Genomic DNA, 17,326 nt, shown 5'->3' with positions numbered 1-17,326 from the left:
AGAAATGTTTTCAACCATTAAATATTCAGATACTTCATCTACTGTCACGAACTAAACCACTCACTTGTGAGACTATGAGATTAATTAAAATTGCTCTTCAGATAAACATTGTTTTAATATTTCTTTTTAAGTGAAAATTTTAAATTTAGATTGTTTCTGATGTTCTGCTTTCAGACTCACTAATTTTATTCTTCTGTGATTTAATCTGCTGTTAATTCCTTCATCTTTTTTTTATTCATGGCAGATGTTTTGGTTTCATATCTAAAAATGTAATTTGGGCCAACTGGCAACATTAGCAACCAAAATGACTGAAATTTTTTAGAAATTAAAGAAAACATGACTCTCTAGTTTAAAAAAAACAACAACACTACTCCTATAAATACTAAGTCCACAGCATGGAATGTGTGAAGTTAAGAGATTAGTGTCTTATGACACTAGAAATTGTCTGATTCCTTTCATGTTTTCTTTGGACATTGAAGAAGGCAAATTTAATGTGTATGTATTTTTACTTATCTATTTTGCTATAAAAAAAGAAAAATAAAGTTCTTAAAAATACTTGAAGCAAATTAGCTAGAACGTTTTTTAGGAAATCCTACAAATTTCTTTGATTATTTACTTTTGCACTTTAAGAAATATCCATAATGAGTGGTACATAACTGAACAAAAGGCAGGTAATGACAAACACAAATGTGCCATTTCCGGAAAGAATAGAGATTGATGAAGACAATCACAGGGAGGCTCATCAGCACTGCAATCCACTTTCCACTCAGAAGGTCTAGCCATGTGAGACGAGGCTACGGAGGACATAAAGTTTCTGATTTATCTCAGTTTTCTTTTGAAAAAAAGGTGATGAGGAAATGGAATGTATGATAAAGTGGACAGTTTATACAGGACCTTCTCATTTCCTCGTTGACCTGTTTTTCTAATTTCCCACTTCTTCAAGAAACCACCTGGGTAAAATAATCACTTGCTATCTTACGAACATCTGCATCATTACACTTAAAGCAACATGTAAGAGGAATGACTTTGATTTTCAAAACTACATAATATTAATAAAAAGTGAAGATGTCATCTTTAAAGAAGAAAAATAATAACAGAAAGAAATATGCAAATTAATTCCTTATTTTGACCATCAAGACTTTTCTCCTTGCTAATCTGTATTTTCTCAGTATTAAAATAGTTGAGATTGTGAAACTAGGATTTCTTCTGGGCGGGGACATGTAATGAAAAGTTCTGTGTGAAAGTGAATTTTTTTTTATTCTTTTAGCAAATGATTGGCTCCTATGTCATCTTTAAAATTTTGTCTTCTCAGCATCTTCAAACAAAGAATCCAGCCTTGAGCTTGTCTCTTGGAATAAGAGAATCTTGTTACATGTGTGACCCACTGCCTGAACATTCTCCACTTTGCTCCTAGGTCGTATCCTCATCTTGACAATGCTCCTATATTAAGATGCCTTCAGCCTTGGGACACACATGTTGGTGATATAACTAGAGCAAGTCAATTAGATCATTTCATTTTTTTCAGTATTGTGACTGGCTCAGAACAGAGACACCCTTTGACACCCTTTTAATAGGCTACTCAGAGGCAGTCAGACCATAGTAATGGAGATCATTTGCCATCAACTGGACAAGGTATTACTATCTAAAATGGTCTCCAGGTGAGGGTTAGAAATGGAGCTATCCCAGTATTCAGTAGAGTTTAGATCCTGGTACTGTTTGAGCCTTAAATTGATAAGCAAAGACAAACATGTGTGTGTGTGTGTGTGTGTGTGTGTGTGTGTGTGTGTGTGTGTGTGTGTTTATATCCATATGGACTTCCAATCAAAATATATTTTAAAGTTCAAAAATCAATCAAAATGTATGGAAAAGCTAATTACCAAAGGATGTTTTGCTCCTCACAAAAACAGAAAACAGAATTTACATTATATGTATGAAAGCTACGATACTAACTAGTTTTTAAAAGGACTGTCCTGCCAACCAATGACTTGATGACAGCACAGCTTAAGCTCTTAACATTTTTCTTAAGTAATACAAAAACTTTTGTTCAAAAATCTAAAAAACAGAAATCATAATACTTCATACAATAACTGATTCCAGTGATTTTTAAAACCTTTAGAAGAAAGCTTAAAATAACTTATGCAAGGAACTAAACACATTATTCTCCATAAAATATTATTTTAATGTAGAAAATATGTGAAAATGTAACAATATATTAAGAAAGAATATAAGATTTACTGAATGCCATCTGGAAATAGGCAACTATTGAACCTGTGTCTGTCATGTGCCAGTAATTGGTATGATCTGCTGCTACACTTTTTGGGATCTTCAGAACATTTGCAGAAGGATTATTTAGAAGGCACATAAATGAGAGACTGGGTATATCTAACCACAGTTCTGTTGACTTACAAGACCACCTGTCTCCTCCAACTTCTCTCTTGCCTAACCTCATCTCCATGTCAAATACATGACCTCATCTATAATTAATATTATCAGGAACACACACACACACACAAACCCTACAAAGCTCATTTAATGTTGCTGGTATGTGTTTAGGGCTGACCAGTTAGGACTGGGCAACCTATCAGTGGGCTTTTCACTGGATAAGACTATTTCTCCCTCTGTAAGTAGCTACTGGTTGCCAGTATCACTTTTTCTAAGTGTGGGTCCCATAATGCTTAGTTGGGCCATGTTCCCAGGCAGAGTGTGGGTATTCAGATTTTCCTGGTGAATCCTTTTGCTCATGGATGTGATGTTGCACAATGCAGGTTAAGAGTTTGGAGTTAGGGTTCTGAGAGACCACACATATTTCTTCTTGCTTTGACCTTTAGGTCACTGGCATGGCGAAAGCAAGCAGTGCAGAACATGGAAAACACAAAGTGTAAATCTGAACCAGCCTGCACTCTGGCTTTATTATATTTGTGCTGTATTTTCAAAACTGAGAAATAAGTGGGTTTTTTTATAAGACGCTGAATTATGAGTAGTTTGTAACAGCACTCTCACAGCAATAAAACTATAGCCCTCAAGTACAATATTATCATAAATATTATTGTGCTTGAGAAGTATACACATAGATAAAAGAGTGAGTTTATGAAACAGACGGTAAAAGTAACTTCTGTTGAGCCCTCACTTAATGCCAGGGATTTTTCCCCCTGGGTCTTTACATTCACAATAACCATATAAAGAGAAAATAGATGCACAAAAAAGTTCATTTAGTTCCTCAAATCACACAGTTCAAAATGAACAGAACCAACTTTCCAACCCAGACAGTTCTCTTTCCATGTCTTCACTATTCTGGCTCTTGAAGTCTCACACATGGAACAGTACTGAATAATTATAGCTTGATACTACATTTGTCATTTAAATTACAGAGAAAAGATTTAATATCACAGGTAAACCGAAATACTTGTGTCACACCTCCTAATCCTTCCAAATAGTTTCACCAACTGGGAACCAAATATTTGAACATAAAAGTCCATTCTCATTCACACCACCACACTCAATATGACGCTATTAACAAAAAGAATTTTCTCTTCTCTCCCCCGTTTTGACATATAATATCCTTTATCTCTTGTTTTCTGCACTGTGGTAGGTCAGTATTATGCCATTGTGTCTTCAAATACTATGTCAACTGTCAGCAGAACAACCTGAAATGCAGGAAAATAATCTCAGGAATCCATGGCAGGCTGAAAAGTGAACGTCCCTAGAGTCTTCACATCAAGACCAAAAGTCTATCACATCTATCAAAGGGATAAAGCAAACTTCCATGATGAGTCATTTCAGTTTTCTGTGGATGTCCCTCACTCTGCATTTCTCTGGGCTCACATTGCTTTCATCTCAAAAGGGTCACACATATATTAAAACTGGTGTAACTGGATTTTTAGAGTTCTCTTTTTGATTTAATATTAGAAGAATATAATAATATTACTAATTAATCATATTTTAATATAAAAATGTTAGTATTATGTTTTAGTATTATAAGAGCAAGAAAATACAAGGTTTCTATTGTGAAATTCATAAAAGCCAAAAATCCATCACTGACAAAATAAAGAAAGACCGTTCATAGGAACACCCTGTCTATATTTTATTTTGTCATTATTATTTTTTACTTTACTTTTATAGACAAGGAGAATTGCAGATTGAATTTTTTCCCATTGCTGACTCAGGAGGAATTTTCTTGTTTGAATACTAATTAATACAAAATGAATTCTCTTGTGGGACTTCAATTATGACTAAGAAAAAAGCATTCGTCTTGATATACCACATAATTGTGTACCCGTAATTTCTGTTACTGTGAATTCTTTAAACCTAATATCTATAAAGTATTTCTTCTTCAATATTTAAGTGTGTATTACATTCACTAACACAGGGCAGAAATAAGAATCAACATTTGATTTTCTAACAAAAAAAATTATCTAAAAATAAAAAATGAGGCCCCTTTAAAATTATGTCTCTATTTCAGTTCTTCAAAACTCTATGAAAATATTCTTCAAAATATGTAGATTTCACATTAATATTGTGCTTCAATATAATTTCTCAGTTTGGCTGTCAGAGAATTATATCCACTAATTCTTAAAAGTTACAAAAATTGAATTCATATCTATGAAAATATTTCCAAAAAAGCATATGGAGATTAAGTTGATTATTCTCACTGTTCTTTTGTGTTCCTAACTCAGCATTAAATCCAAGGCTCCATTCCATCCAAGCAGGCAACTGAGAGAACTTTATCCACTAAATCAAATATTTTCTTTCTTGAAACAGATGAATTATTTTCAGGTCAAAACAGCTGTTAGAGCTTATATAACCACTGGTATTGACTGAAAAATTAAAAGTCTTTATCTCGTGCTTTTCATTTTGTGGAGTAAAAGACTCCAATGTCTAAGACATTTTTCTTAGAAAAATAACTAGTTTTGTGTAACTATTCTGCACAGCAGATAATGGCAGCTTTGAGAGAACATTAATTAGAAAAGACACTTACTGTGTTTGGTTTTCTGATTTTGGCTGCTTGCTCTTCCCCATGAACTTAATAACAAATGTACAGCTACCACTTTACCATAAGAGAAATGTGAAGTAATACCCTGACTCTTCAATCTCTTTTTTATTTTCACCTTATCTTCCCCTAAGAAATATCCCAATAAAATAATGGATCAGGAAATTTAGGTGGGTAATTATCTCCTTGGAATACTTTGGCATTTGAACTAGAAACTGCTCATAGAAGATTACTATGACAGGACTTGGAGCAGTGACACTTATTTTACAGAATGAGCAAAAGACTGGAGCAGAACAAGGCCAGGCCACTACTCTTATAAAGTCCTTATTCTTCTCTCCTCTTTATAAAGCCGTCATTCTTCTATCAAACCCTAAGTAAGATGATTTGGAATAGACGGAAGAGTGAGTTCTATTACAAGATACAGTTTCTTATTTGCCAGGAAATGTGATTCTTGAAAAGACAAAGTACTCTTTTTCCAGAGAAAATGAGATTTGTAATCTTCTTCCAGCTCTCTATCTTTATCAATTTAAGAGTTAATGGAAAATAGCTTGAGAATTCACCTGTGCAGAGGCTTAAAATCACCACAGAAAATCCCTGTGATACCCCACTCCCAGAAGAATTAGACTTCACTCTCTCAGGTGTGATCTGAGCCCTTGAATCTCAGGCTAACCTTGGAAGCTAAATTTCTCAAAGGACAATGGCTATCATTTTGCTAGTTCCACTGATCTGAAGCTCCCTCTTGCCAAGATCAGGAAACTAGGTCTGTAAAGCCAACTCATGCTAGTGGAAATGTGACATGAACGTGCAAAAGCCAGCATGCCAGAAAGCTGTGTGCACCTCTGTAGGGAAGTTTGCACTTAGGTGTGTGGATAATTGTTACAGGAGTCCAGATTACAAAACTCAATACCAAGACAAGACACACAAGAAGATAAAATAAGATCACCATGATGTAAGTCCTCCGATAGTCTGGTAAAGTATTACGTTAAGCGATTATTCAGCGCACTCTGGGCATGCATACGCAGCTCTCTCTTTGCTGATGGATTTGGTTCCAGTTCGCAGCGCACGCAGAGGACTGCAGAACTTTCGCTATTCTTTCTATGAGTTTAACCCCAAATAAGTAGACTTTTGTTATACTCCATTATGGGCTATTGTGGAACTCTTGGTACGACTACAAGTGACAAAGAGAAAGAAGTGCTAAAACTAAAAATAAACAGCATAGAGAGTTTGTCCTTCATTCAGTGGACAGAGGTCCTACATGGAAAGTGGGTAGAAAAGACCCATGCTTTTCTGAGATTCCTGGCATATGTTTCCTAGTGTGAGCAAGTCACTAGTCTGGGTGACTACAACGAATAATCCAAATAAAGCTCATCTCAAACTCAGAAGCAAAAGAAAAAAATTAAAAATCCACTTAAAATCAACAACAACAAGCAAGCAAACAAAACCATCAAAGTTGTCTCTGCTCCATGGGAAGAATACTTAGGATTGAGTTAATCTAATAAATTTCAGCATTAAGTCTCTCCTAGAGACATGACAGGATGATGCTGAATTTCAAAAGATCAGTTGGAAGCTATTTTCTACATGAAACATAATGGCCTCTGTTGATTGTTTCTTTATCTGTTTAAATTTACAGATACACAGTATCTTTCATTATATATGACATACCTATATGTGTATGCACTATATTATAGGTAAAAGCACATTTATCATTTGCATGGTTATCTTTTCTGTAGTTAGAACACAACACTTACACCCACACTGTCTCCACAAATATGCATTGTTTTAATAAAATTTTGGTATTCAGATGAATTGAGGACTTTAATGATTTAACTACTTTTTCAGTACTCTTCCCCAGAATGAAAATTAAATGCATTTCAGAAATAATCAAACTGAATCTTTCAGGATTTGTCCAAGCTGACAATGACTACAAACTAAGTGAACTAGCAAGGGAAATGTGTTTTCAGGTCTCCTGAGGTCAAGGTCACCACTGCCTCTGTCCTATACTCTCTTCTAACAAACTTGAACTTTTTGAATACAGCCATAATTTAACATGGGTATAAACAAGAGAAAACTGTATTCCTGGGGCTAAAGATATGGCAAAAGGGGTTGTTTTTGCAGAGGACCCAGTTCAATTCCTAGTTCTCATGGTGGCTCATAACCATCTGAAACTCCAGTTCCAGGGTAGTCTAGTTTCCATGGACACCAGGAGCACATATGGTACAAAGACCTATGTGCAAGCAAAACACCCACACACATAATATAAAAATAAATAAATCTTTAAAAAATAAGACCTGCCTCTCAAAAAAAGAAAAGAACAAAGAACTTCCTTCTTCATATGGACAAAACAGTCTTGAGACAAGCTGCCCAGATGCAAAGGGTCTGAACAAAGGAATCTGAGACACTAGATCCTCTATCTTATAGGCACCACGTTGCCATGTGTGGCCACCTTGTCCTTCTCTTGATTCAAAGTGTATATTCATACTCCAGGCAGTAGAGGAGATGCACAAAGAAGCTCCCTCCACATCATCCTATGTTGATGCACTCACTCCTCTCCCTACTCATCTTCAGCCAGAGTAGTAGAGAAATATCCAGCAGAATGTAGTTACCTGCTATTGTATTCACTTTGTACTATCACTGTCCCCTTTACACAGACAAGGAAACAAAATTTATGACTGAGTTATAATGACAAGTGAGGATACTAAATATTGAAAGCAGTAACTGCACTGAAAAACACAAACCTCAGCCGAGTTATGGTGGTGCACGCCTTTAATCCTAGCATTCAAGAAGCAAAGGCAGAAGAATCTCAGTGAGTTTGAGGCCAGCCTGGTCTACCAAGCAAGCTTAGGAAAGTCAGGGATGTTACACAGAGAAACTCTGTTGAAAAACGAACAAACAAACAAAAAAAAACCTACGAACCTCTAGTTTTCTTCAGACCTATATTAAAATCTTTGTGCTATTCTAGAGAGGTCATAGAAATTGAATCCTGATGATTGCTCTGGAAAAGAAATAGAGGCTCAGCAGTGATAAACAGGACTAAGCCAAGTAGCAGCAGGTGTAGATAGACATGGAACTTCTCCATTGCCATTCACATGCATAGCAATTTACAGTAGGGTCATCACCCTACTGTAGACCACAAAGTCCTCAAAAGTACTCACTTCCTTGATACTGGGACTTATAAATAGATTATCATACATGATGAAAGGAACTTTGGTGGTTCGGTTAAAGGAATGGGTGTTTAGATGCAACGTTCACCTTGGGTTACTGAAGTGAGTTTGGCCAAATGGTCCTTAAAAGCAGAGAACTGGCTTATAATAATGAGGAGAGAAGACTGACAACAGAAGACATTCTGAAATGGCAGCATGAAGGACTAGAGTGCCTTTGATGGTTCTGAGACATTGCCCGGAGTAAGCACAAAGACTGGAGAATGAACCCTCAGACTCAAAGTGGACTAGCTGCAGAAAACAAGCGATTCAGTCAAAATCACAGGGAACTAAATTCTCTCAACATCAAATAACCAGGAAGCCGATTATCTACAGCGCCTCCATAATGGGAGAGTCTGTCCATAACTCAGCTCTGGCCAATCCAGACCAGCCCTCTAACCTGCAGAACTATCAGAAAATCCACATAGGTTGCTAAAACTGTAAGACTTGTGAAATTTATTATAACCTCAAGAGGAAATAGATACAGAAAGAATCTTCCAGGAAATAAAGGCAAGCAAATGAGGGACAGGGAGGGCTCTGTGCCTGACATTGGTACTGGTTATTTACCTCTCACGAACATATAAATATATTTTTCTTTTTGTTTTGGGGGAAATTATGTCAAAAAATACGGCCTTGTCATAATTTATATTATTTGATTTAGGTACCCTGAGGTTATAAATATGGTCTTCTACGTTTTCAAGAGCATGTAATAAGCAAAGCCAAGGTGTTGGAGTCTCCATGGTAGAACTTCGGAGTGCTATCCACTTCACCTGGTAATGCTAAGAAAATGATCTGAATGACATTTAGCTTTTATATATCACTTTGGTAATACAAAGTACATTTACTTAAAACAGATGAGTCTAAAAGAGCACAGTCCCCCAAACACTCATGTAAAGTGAACTCAAGCTCGTACTGGTGACCTCTAATCCAAAATTACAAGTAATGTCAAGACCATGAAGGAACGGCACAAAAGGTAGCAATGTACAGAGTCTGACCACGATGTGCTTCAGTGGAGAGGAAGATTAAAGGCAGTGATTTTAAGTTCTCCATGCCTTTAACTGACTCCACAGAGAAGGGAAAAGGAAGCTAAGTCCAAATGGAGCTAGACAAAGACAAAATAGTGAGTAAAGAACACTGTATAAGGCTTGAAGGGACGAAATGGAGGATAGAAAATTACTAAGAGAGGAAAAACCAAAGAATAAATCCACAAAAATAGGATTGGAAAGAAATGACTCACTAGTCTAGAAGAAATCATAACTATGAGGCAGAAAAGCACATCAAGTAGCTCTTGGGTTATGAAAATTCAGAAAGTATAATAGTCTTACAAAGACATATCACACCCATGGTAGCTATTTAACTGTATAAAAGTCAGAAATAATTGCAAGAAAATCTCATATGCTGAAGATATTCAATTTTAGTTCCATTAATTATATTTATACTTGTGTTTGTATATAAAAACAAATGTAGATAAGAATATTAAATAATCTGAATAAATGCATAAATCATGCAACTGAAATAGACTTATATATCAACATGCAAATTATATGGATATCATGTTCGATTCAATTTCTTTATAATCATAAGGATATTATTGCCTCCAAAGACATTAAATTGAGAGAAAATTATTAATTGGTTCACAATTATCAATTCAAACCAATTAATAGTTCAGACAGGATTCTCATCCAGTGCAAGGATTCTTAGTGAATTAAATACAGAGTTGTATCCCTCCAGCAATAAAAATTCTACATTTCATGGTATTTCTACATAAAAACACTGTCTGGTTGAGTATCTAGATCCTTTCCTGATTTATTTCATCTGTTCAATCACATCCCCATTCACTCAGATCTGCCTCCTTTTTCAATCATGATCTCGCTTGTCCTAGAGTACCAAACTACAAGAACAGTGCTTAAAAATAGTTTTTAAAACCATCTCAATTCTCTGGACTGCAGGTGCACCCAGTATTTTAACTCTCATTCACTGAGCCTCTGTTCTACTCAGTGACCCTGTATACCTTGACACTTCTCATGGACCAAACCACAGCCATTGCTCCTAGAGCTCAGAATGCAATAGCTCCTAGCTGCTGTTTATGAGACACAAACTGTGGTAAGGTTTACCGCTCTATTTCAAGTCTTCATCTCTAGCATCTTTTTTAGCAGGCCCCCTGCTGCTTTGCCTGTGGCACTAAGACCCAGCCCAGCCAGCCCAGTGTCATTCACTATTCCTAGGGCAGGCCTTATGCCTTCCCAAATGCTGCTGCCTGAGTTCTTGGAATTCCATGTTTTTATTTTTAACTAGCAATTCTCTATCCTTACAGTTTTACATCAATTGCTTCCTCTTTTTAACAAAGGTTTAACCACAGTGTTTAATACCTGGCTCAATAGAATCCCCACTGGAATTAAACCCTACACTGCATTCTGGTAGCCTCTTATCTTATAGCTAAACCACCACGCAACACCAGCTTCCCAACTTCTTCAACCACAGAGAGACTACCAAACACATAGTGATTTGTGTTACCTAAATTGAAGTCAGTAATTGTTCCCAATTATGAACACTACCCCCCCCCCAAAAAAAACAAAAGCCAAATGTCAGGTTACCCACTCATGAGCCACTTGCCCTGGGTTCTGGAAAAATTGAACTTAGTTCCTTTATAAGAGCAACAAGTGCTCTTAACCATGAGCTACCTCTCTAGCGCCCTACTTTATTTTTATTATGTTTATGTCAGAGGAGGGGTAGATTTGTCTGTGCCCAAGAGAGTAATATTGAACAAATTATTTTATTTTATTTTTTATTTTATCTTATTTGTTTTTTCAAGACAGGGCTTCTCTACGTAGCTCTGGCTATCCTGGAACTCAGTCTGCAGACCATATTGGCACTAAACTCACAAAGATCCACCAATCTATTCATCCTGGGTGCTGGGATTAAAGGCGTGTGGTACATCTGCCTGGCTAACACTGATTAATTTTAAGTGACACATTTCAAGAGCCACTCTCAAACCTTTTTAGGAAACCAATGTCTTATTTTCGGTGCATCATTGCTGTAAATGGGTTTTATCGGGGATAAGTTAGAAATGCCAAGCTAAAGTTTGCTTTCATGCAAAACAAAAACCCAAAAAACAAAAACAAACAAACAAACAAAAATCCATACTGCTGTTCTCCACAAATACAAGTTACCAAAATTAGTTTATCCCACAATAAACCATCACACTCCGGGAACAGTCACTGCCCAGATATGTATGCTACAGAAATGAGAGACAAATTCAGGTGCCACTGGAAGAAACAAACTTGTGGTGGTGTGGACATTTTCAACCAGCTCCAATTGTAATAAGTACAGTTCTTATGATTCACAGTGTAAGAATCCTGACTACAGTTTAAAAGAGCACAGTGTGCATAATGCAGACGTTTTGATGCCAGGCCAGAATTGCTATCCTTGCTTGACCTTTTGGGCCTCAAATCAATAACAGGTCCCAACTACAAGAATAAAATTAAATTGAAAGAAGATTAAATTCATCTCATAGCCACAAATACCCAGTTACCATAAGGTCAGGCCACTTACTTATCTTTCTACCTGTCCTCCCATACATTCATCTGTCCATACATGATAATGTTATATACGTCAATACATTAGTCTATATTGAAAACTTGCTTCATGTCAGATACCGCACAAAATATTTTACACATATTAAATATCACAATTTTATAAGGCTGTTATTGTTAAGATATCCATGGGGCAGGGGGCAGGAAGGCCCTCAAAGGAGGGCTCTAAGCTGAAAGCAATTGTTCCTCTTGCAGAAGACCTGGGTTGGTCCCCAGCACCCACACGGTGACTCACAACCATCCATAACTGCAGTTCCAGGGGATTGGACATCTGCCTCTGAGCTCTACAGGAACCAGACACACATGTAACACACATGCATACATACAGGAATAATTTCATATACATAAAATAAAATATTTTTTTAAAAACTTCTATTTTTCAGATGAAGAATGAAGCCTTAGATGTTTATGTAACTGTCTCAGTTCAAATAGCTAGATGGAGTAAGATTTGAAGTCTGAAATTTTCTGACAGATTCTATACTCTGACTAGTTTGTGGTGTACAAGAGCAGAATTTACTTTCTTCAAAATGAAGAGGAAGTCTCTGGCAATTACTGTATTTCCACAAAGGACTTGCAGGGGTTTATTAAGGAAAATGTCAGATGGATTCATAAAACAAACAAATAACATCATCTTGCTATATTTTCACAGTATTTGTGAAATTGGAAATAGGATAGAGAAGCTAAATCTGAAGCACAGGAGGGTGAGCTGGCAAGGCAGATCCGGGCTCCCTCTGAGGATTCCTTCTGGGCCTGGCAAATGTGCTCACAGTAGTATCAGGGGCAGATACCAAAGAAGGCCCTAAAGGGAAATCTCAGTGGCCACCCGTCAATGTACATCCTTCTGCAAGAATGACAGATGAACACAAGTATTCTACTCAGCTGTAAACAGATGCAGAAAGGCACAAAAAACGTGTGGCTTGGTCTCACATTTAGTATCAAGAAGGAAGGAATTCAGTGACTAAGATGTCACAAGTAAACAACCAGTCCCTCCAAGGAAGGAGAATGGACTCCAAAGCCCACAGCATTGCACAACCAGATTCACAGCAAGGGACCAGCCAAGGCCCTAGCAGGAAAGCTTATGGACGGCCCTCAGCCAGCATGGCCAGTTTTACTACCTAAAGGATATATCTCACCACTTTGTTTTCTAATCAAACAAGAACACTAAAAGCCCTGAAAATTTTGTTCAAAACTCATACCATTGTGAAGGTCTTGCCAGAGACAGTAAATTCAGAGAGACTGGGTGATAGCTGAATTTGGGACGAAAAGGCAGATAAAACATTGCTTTCATTCCAAGGAGCTACCACTAAAAATTCAAGCTTGAAGCTCTTGTAGTTAAAATAACAAGGGTTGAATCAGAGTCTTTACAAGGCTTCACAAACAATCCACTTAGAAGCACTTGTGCCCCTCTGAGTTACCTCTACGACTATTTTTTCCATCTCACACAACCTAAATATTAGAGCTGTCTTGATGGACTCTTGGGCTCAGGTACTAAGGAAAAACACTGTTGTTATAAGTTTGGTTTTGATCTCTTGATGTTATTGTTGGACATCTTAGTTTTAGGAGCCTCGAGAGTAAAAAAACTTGCTTTGTTTTCCTACTAATCGGCCAAACCCTGCTTGGCACACATCATGCTGGCTTTTGCTAGAGTTCCTGCGTTGGTCACACTTGATTAACTGAGGATCCTAGCCATCCCTAAAAGCACAGCTACATGAAACTGTTAAAGAGTTTAAAGGTTCTGACCCTTTCCAATATCAGAATTTGAGTTATAATTTCAAGTGGGTAGGGGAAACAAATTTCACTTTCCCCTTACAAGATAGCACATTTTCAATGTGGCTCAGAATTCCAAGAAGCTAAAGCGAAATGTGTCCAAGTAAATATGGGTCATTTTATTCCTTTCAATACCATGATCTTAGATATGTACCTCTCTCCCTGAAGAATACCCTAAGAGTAAAAAGGTAATTTCAAGCTCAAAGATGCTGCCTCCTTGATTTTGCGGAAAATAGGGGAAAAAAATGAGGATCATAATCTTCAAATATGATGACTGGCATTCTGATAGAGATCAGGGAGTTCCCTCAAGGTAACCCTATTTGTGAAGCTCTGAAGACTCCAGCTCATGATAAGGAGCCACAGAAGAGGCAAGTGAAATTTATAAGGAAGTCAATGAAATATATATATATATATATACACACATACATATATACATACATACATACATACATACATACATACATGTTTATAATTTCCACTTAAGTGAGGGCCGAAGAGGAGGAGAAATATTGTAATAAATAATGCCCAAATTGCACAGAAGCAAGGTCTTCTCTGATTGCAACAATTTAGCTCAGTTCTTGTCTGGAGGCAGGTGCCCCCCAAGGTACCGAGCACCTGGGCCTTACCTGCGCAGGTTTTCCCGTCGTAGGTCTGGCACATCCAGTTGTGGCACTCACACAGCGGTCCGAAATAGGTGCCAGGTTCAGTCACTTGACAGATGCAGACCCCGCATTCGCACCGGCCACGGTCATGGCACAGGGCACCCCCTGGGGGTTGCCCAGGTACACGACATCTACGCTCAGACTCGGCCCTGGACAGCCTGCAGGGGGCGCCGGACAAGCTTCTGCATAAGATAAGAAAGGCCACACAGCCAGGCCATGGTCAGACACAGGATCCGCCCCTTCTTGTCCCAGCCCACCAGCATCATATTTCTGTGGGCCAAGCATGCCTCTGAAGGGCTATGTTTTAACCATTCTTCGAAACAGCACCTTCCAAGTAGATAGAAACTATGGCCCTCAGCTCCTTGGTGGATTGCCACTTAATCTTAAATGCACATTTTGATTAAATGCAAATTAGTCTGAAGTATGATATTTGGCTGGCTTTTTGTTTTTGTTTTTTTCTTTTTAAAAATGCCCCGTTATTATCTAATAGCTAGGTGGAGATTATTTCATGAAAAAGAAGAAACAAATGATGAATATATAGAAAAAGTGGTATGAATCGTGTATAAGATAGGAAGAAATGCTTTTAAATTGTGTTTGAAGCAGACCTTAAATATTCTACTTTTTAAAAGTTGAAATGGAACTCGTTGTCTCTTTCAAAATGTAATACAAGATTTGACAGGGTGGTCAAGCATAAAATAAGTGCTATATTAGAAAGTGGAAATAAAGCTGCCTTGCAGGTTATTGAGTGACACTGGTGTGCATAAGTGCATCTTTGACTTGAGGTTAGAAAAAAAACTCCTCCCTTACACATATTTGCAGAGAGAGAGAGAGAGAGAGAGAGAGAGAGAGAGAGTATTATATTCAATGAGTATTCTTTTCCAAAGAAAAAAACGAAAGAGAAGATATGAAGCAACATCAAGGCTAGATAGAAGGAGAGAAAAGGCGGAACAGGTTGAAAACAGTTTATCCCAGGTCCAACTCAGTAACTGGTCTTGGCTTAGGAAACTCAGTCATTCTGCAAGCTTGAGTTCTGCCACGTACAGCACAGCGGGTCTGTCTCAAAGAAAAATAAACCGATCTTACCTCAGAGATGGTGAGAAGCTTTGAGGGGCAGCTGACAGCCCAACGAAGAGAAGGGAGGAGACCAGCAACAGCCTGAAGCCAGGGGGATGCATGCTGAGCTGAGGGTCTGTGCAGGCAGGAGGGCAGGCCAGCTGCTCTGCCTGCCGCAAGGTGGGGCTTTCACTGGAGGCAACAGGAGGGAGAAGTGTCACCAGCAGATGTCCAGGCAGAAGGACTTGGGACACCCGAACTCTCAGGTTCTGGGCTCCTCCTGGAGACTCAATTGCCTGCGAGGACTTGGGCAGTGGAACGGCTCGGGGCGGGGTGCTACTGCCAAACTCCTCCAGTGGAGAGTCTAGGCAGGGAAGTAATTAGAAACAGTTGTACAAGCAGATGGTTTATTTTGACATTTTAAAAAAGTGTCCTGTTCACAGATTTGGGGGAAAGAAATTACGTCTTTCTTCAAGTACAGGCCCCAGAAATATTCAACAAGAGAATATTTGGGGTAGCTGATAGGAAAGACACTATTAAAATAATTCCTGAATTATGAAAATGAAGGGGAGGTTTTTGGGTGAACACAGCAGGGAACTGCTTTCACCAACTTTGCAAAAGATGCCCAATGGCAGTGTGAGTGGATGCAGGCAAACAAAGCTAGCAAACATAATTCTGTATATTTATTAACCTTTGTTTTTAACCATGGTTATTTTATTCCTTAAGTATCTAAAAAGTGCATTTTTTCTTCCAGTTATTCAAGCCAGTTTCTTATCACAGCCACATTTTTTTCTTGACTTGGACAGTCCAAATTAAGGTTGTTCCAAATCCACTCCATTCTCTTTTATGATTTCAGTGTGCAGAAACAAAATAAAATATCTATTTACAGTTTGGTTTGCACTAACAAGAAAACAATCAGTGGCATTATTTAGTCACCTACTCCGTGCCAGCCTGTAATATTAATTCTGATTGTGAGAATGATCACACATTGTTTGCTAATTACATTTCTATCAGGCACCAGTCTCTGTGCCAGATGGAAGAAACATAGGAAGGGCAAAGGAGACATACCCCTTTCTGGGAAAGAAGAGGACAAGGAAGCTGTCAATCAAAACAAAACCACCAATTCCAAACAACCAGGGGTTGCAATGGAAAGTTACTTCCTGATTGGATACAGGAGCCAATCACAACTAAGAGGGCAGGAGTTGAGCTGAAGAGATTAGAGATATAATTTTATTTTATTCCTATTTTAAAAATAAAATAAAAAAGATAAGATCAAAGAAATAAACTAATTCACTAAAACTCAAAGGGACTTTACAGTGTGATTTCAGCTGAAAACTGTGGGACCCCCAGTGGTTCCCATATGGTTACCCACATTGTAAGATCAGTTGGGGGAGAATGCAGGAAGAAAGTCTTCATTCATCCTATAAAGAGTACTTTATGTATAATAGCTCCTCCTGATATTGGTGATCCCTAGAATGGCTCCATAAGCCTTAAGGTTAGGCATAGGCTCCTACAGGCTAGAATTTCCCCTGACATCTAGGATATAAAAGCCGAGAAGGGGGCAACACTTCCCAACACGGCCTGCTGGATCAAGAAGGAATAGAGATGCCCTTTAATCCCTTTTCTACTTCTCTGTCTGCTTGCATCTTCACCAAGAGGAGCTTTGCATGTTTGTCTGCAAAGAGCTGACTTTTGTCAGTCCTTACGTCCACCAGAACAGACCTAGAATAGGTATACACTATAGGGAGTGGGACTGGAGGCTTTCTGAGGGGAGAATTTTGAGATATTGGTACCAGAGTGTGACACGGGAAGAAAGGCCTGGGTTCCAGGTTGGCAGGTTTCCTGGATACCTGCTCCTCCTGTAGAGAGGGGTTTGTTTGAAATAGAGGCTCATGTGAGTTCAGTGATTGAGAGACAGAATGGGAATCTGGGTACAAAGTGTAGTCCATAGACCAGTAGCATCAGCACCACTGGGAACTTACTTGTAATGTATTGGGAGCTGTGAACCTCAGATCCTGAATTTCTTGTAAACAACTTGTTTTCCCCTGATCTGAGTGCCTACAGCTG

General features: G+C 38.1%; 1 protein-coding gene across 1 annotated transcript in view; it reads right to left on the bottom strand.

Annotated features, from left to right (window-relative positions):
- The window catches only part of Itgbl1 (integrin subunit beta like 1), a 187,348-nt gene extending 171,833 nt beyond the window's left edge, over positions 1–15,515 (bottom strand). Inside the window, exons 1-2 of the mRNA XM_005355707.3 lie at positions 15,290–15,515; positions 14,171–14,388 (exon numbers count right to left, since the gene is read on the bottom strand). Coding sequence (XP_005355764.1) covers positions 14,171–14,388; positions 15,290–15,381 — 310 coding nt within the window. The 5' untranslated portion in view covers positions 15,382–15,515. The remainder of the gene's footprint in view (positions 1–14,170; positions 14,389–15,289) is intronic.
- Positions 15,516–17,326: the final 1,811 nt, after the last annotated feature.

This window comes from Microtus ochrogaster, chromosome 17 (genome assembly GCF_000317375.1).
Source record: "Microtus ochrogaster isolate Prairie Vole_2 chromosome 17, MicOch1.0, whole genome shotgun sequence".
In the NCBI taxonomy this organism is placed as follows: Eukaryota; Metazoa; Chordata; class Mammalia; order Rodentia; family Cricetidae; genus Microtus; species Microtus ochrogaster.
This window is presented reverse-complemented; position numbering and strand designations above follow the sequence as displayed.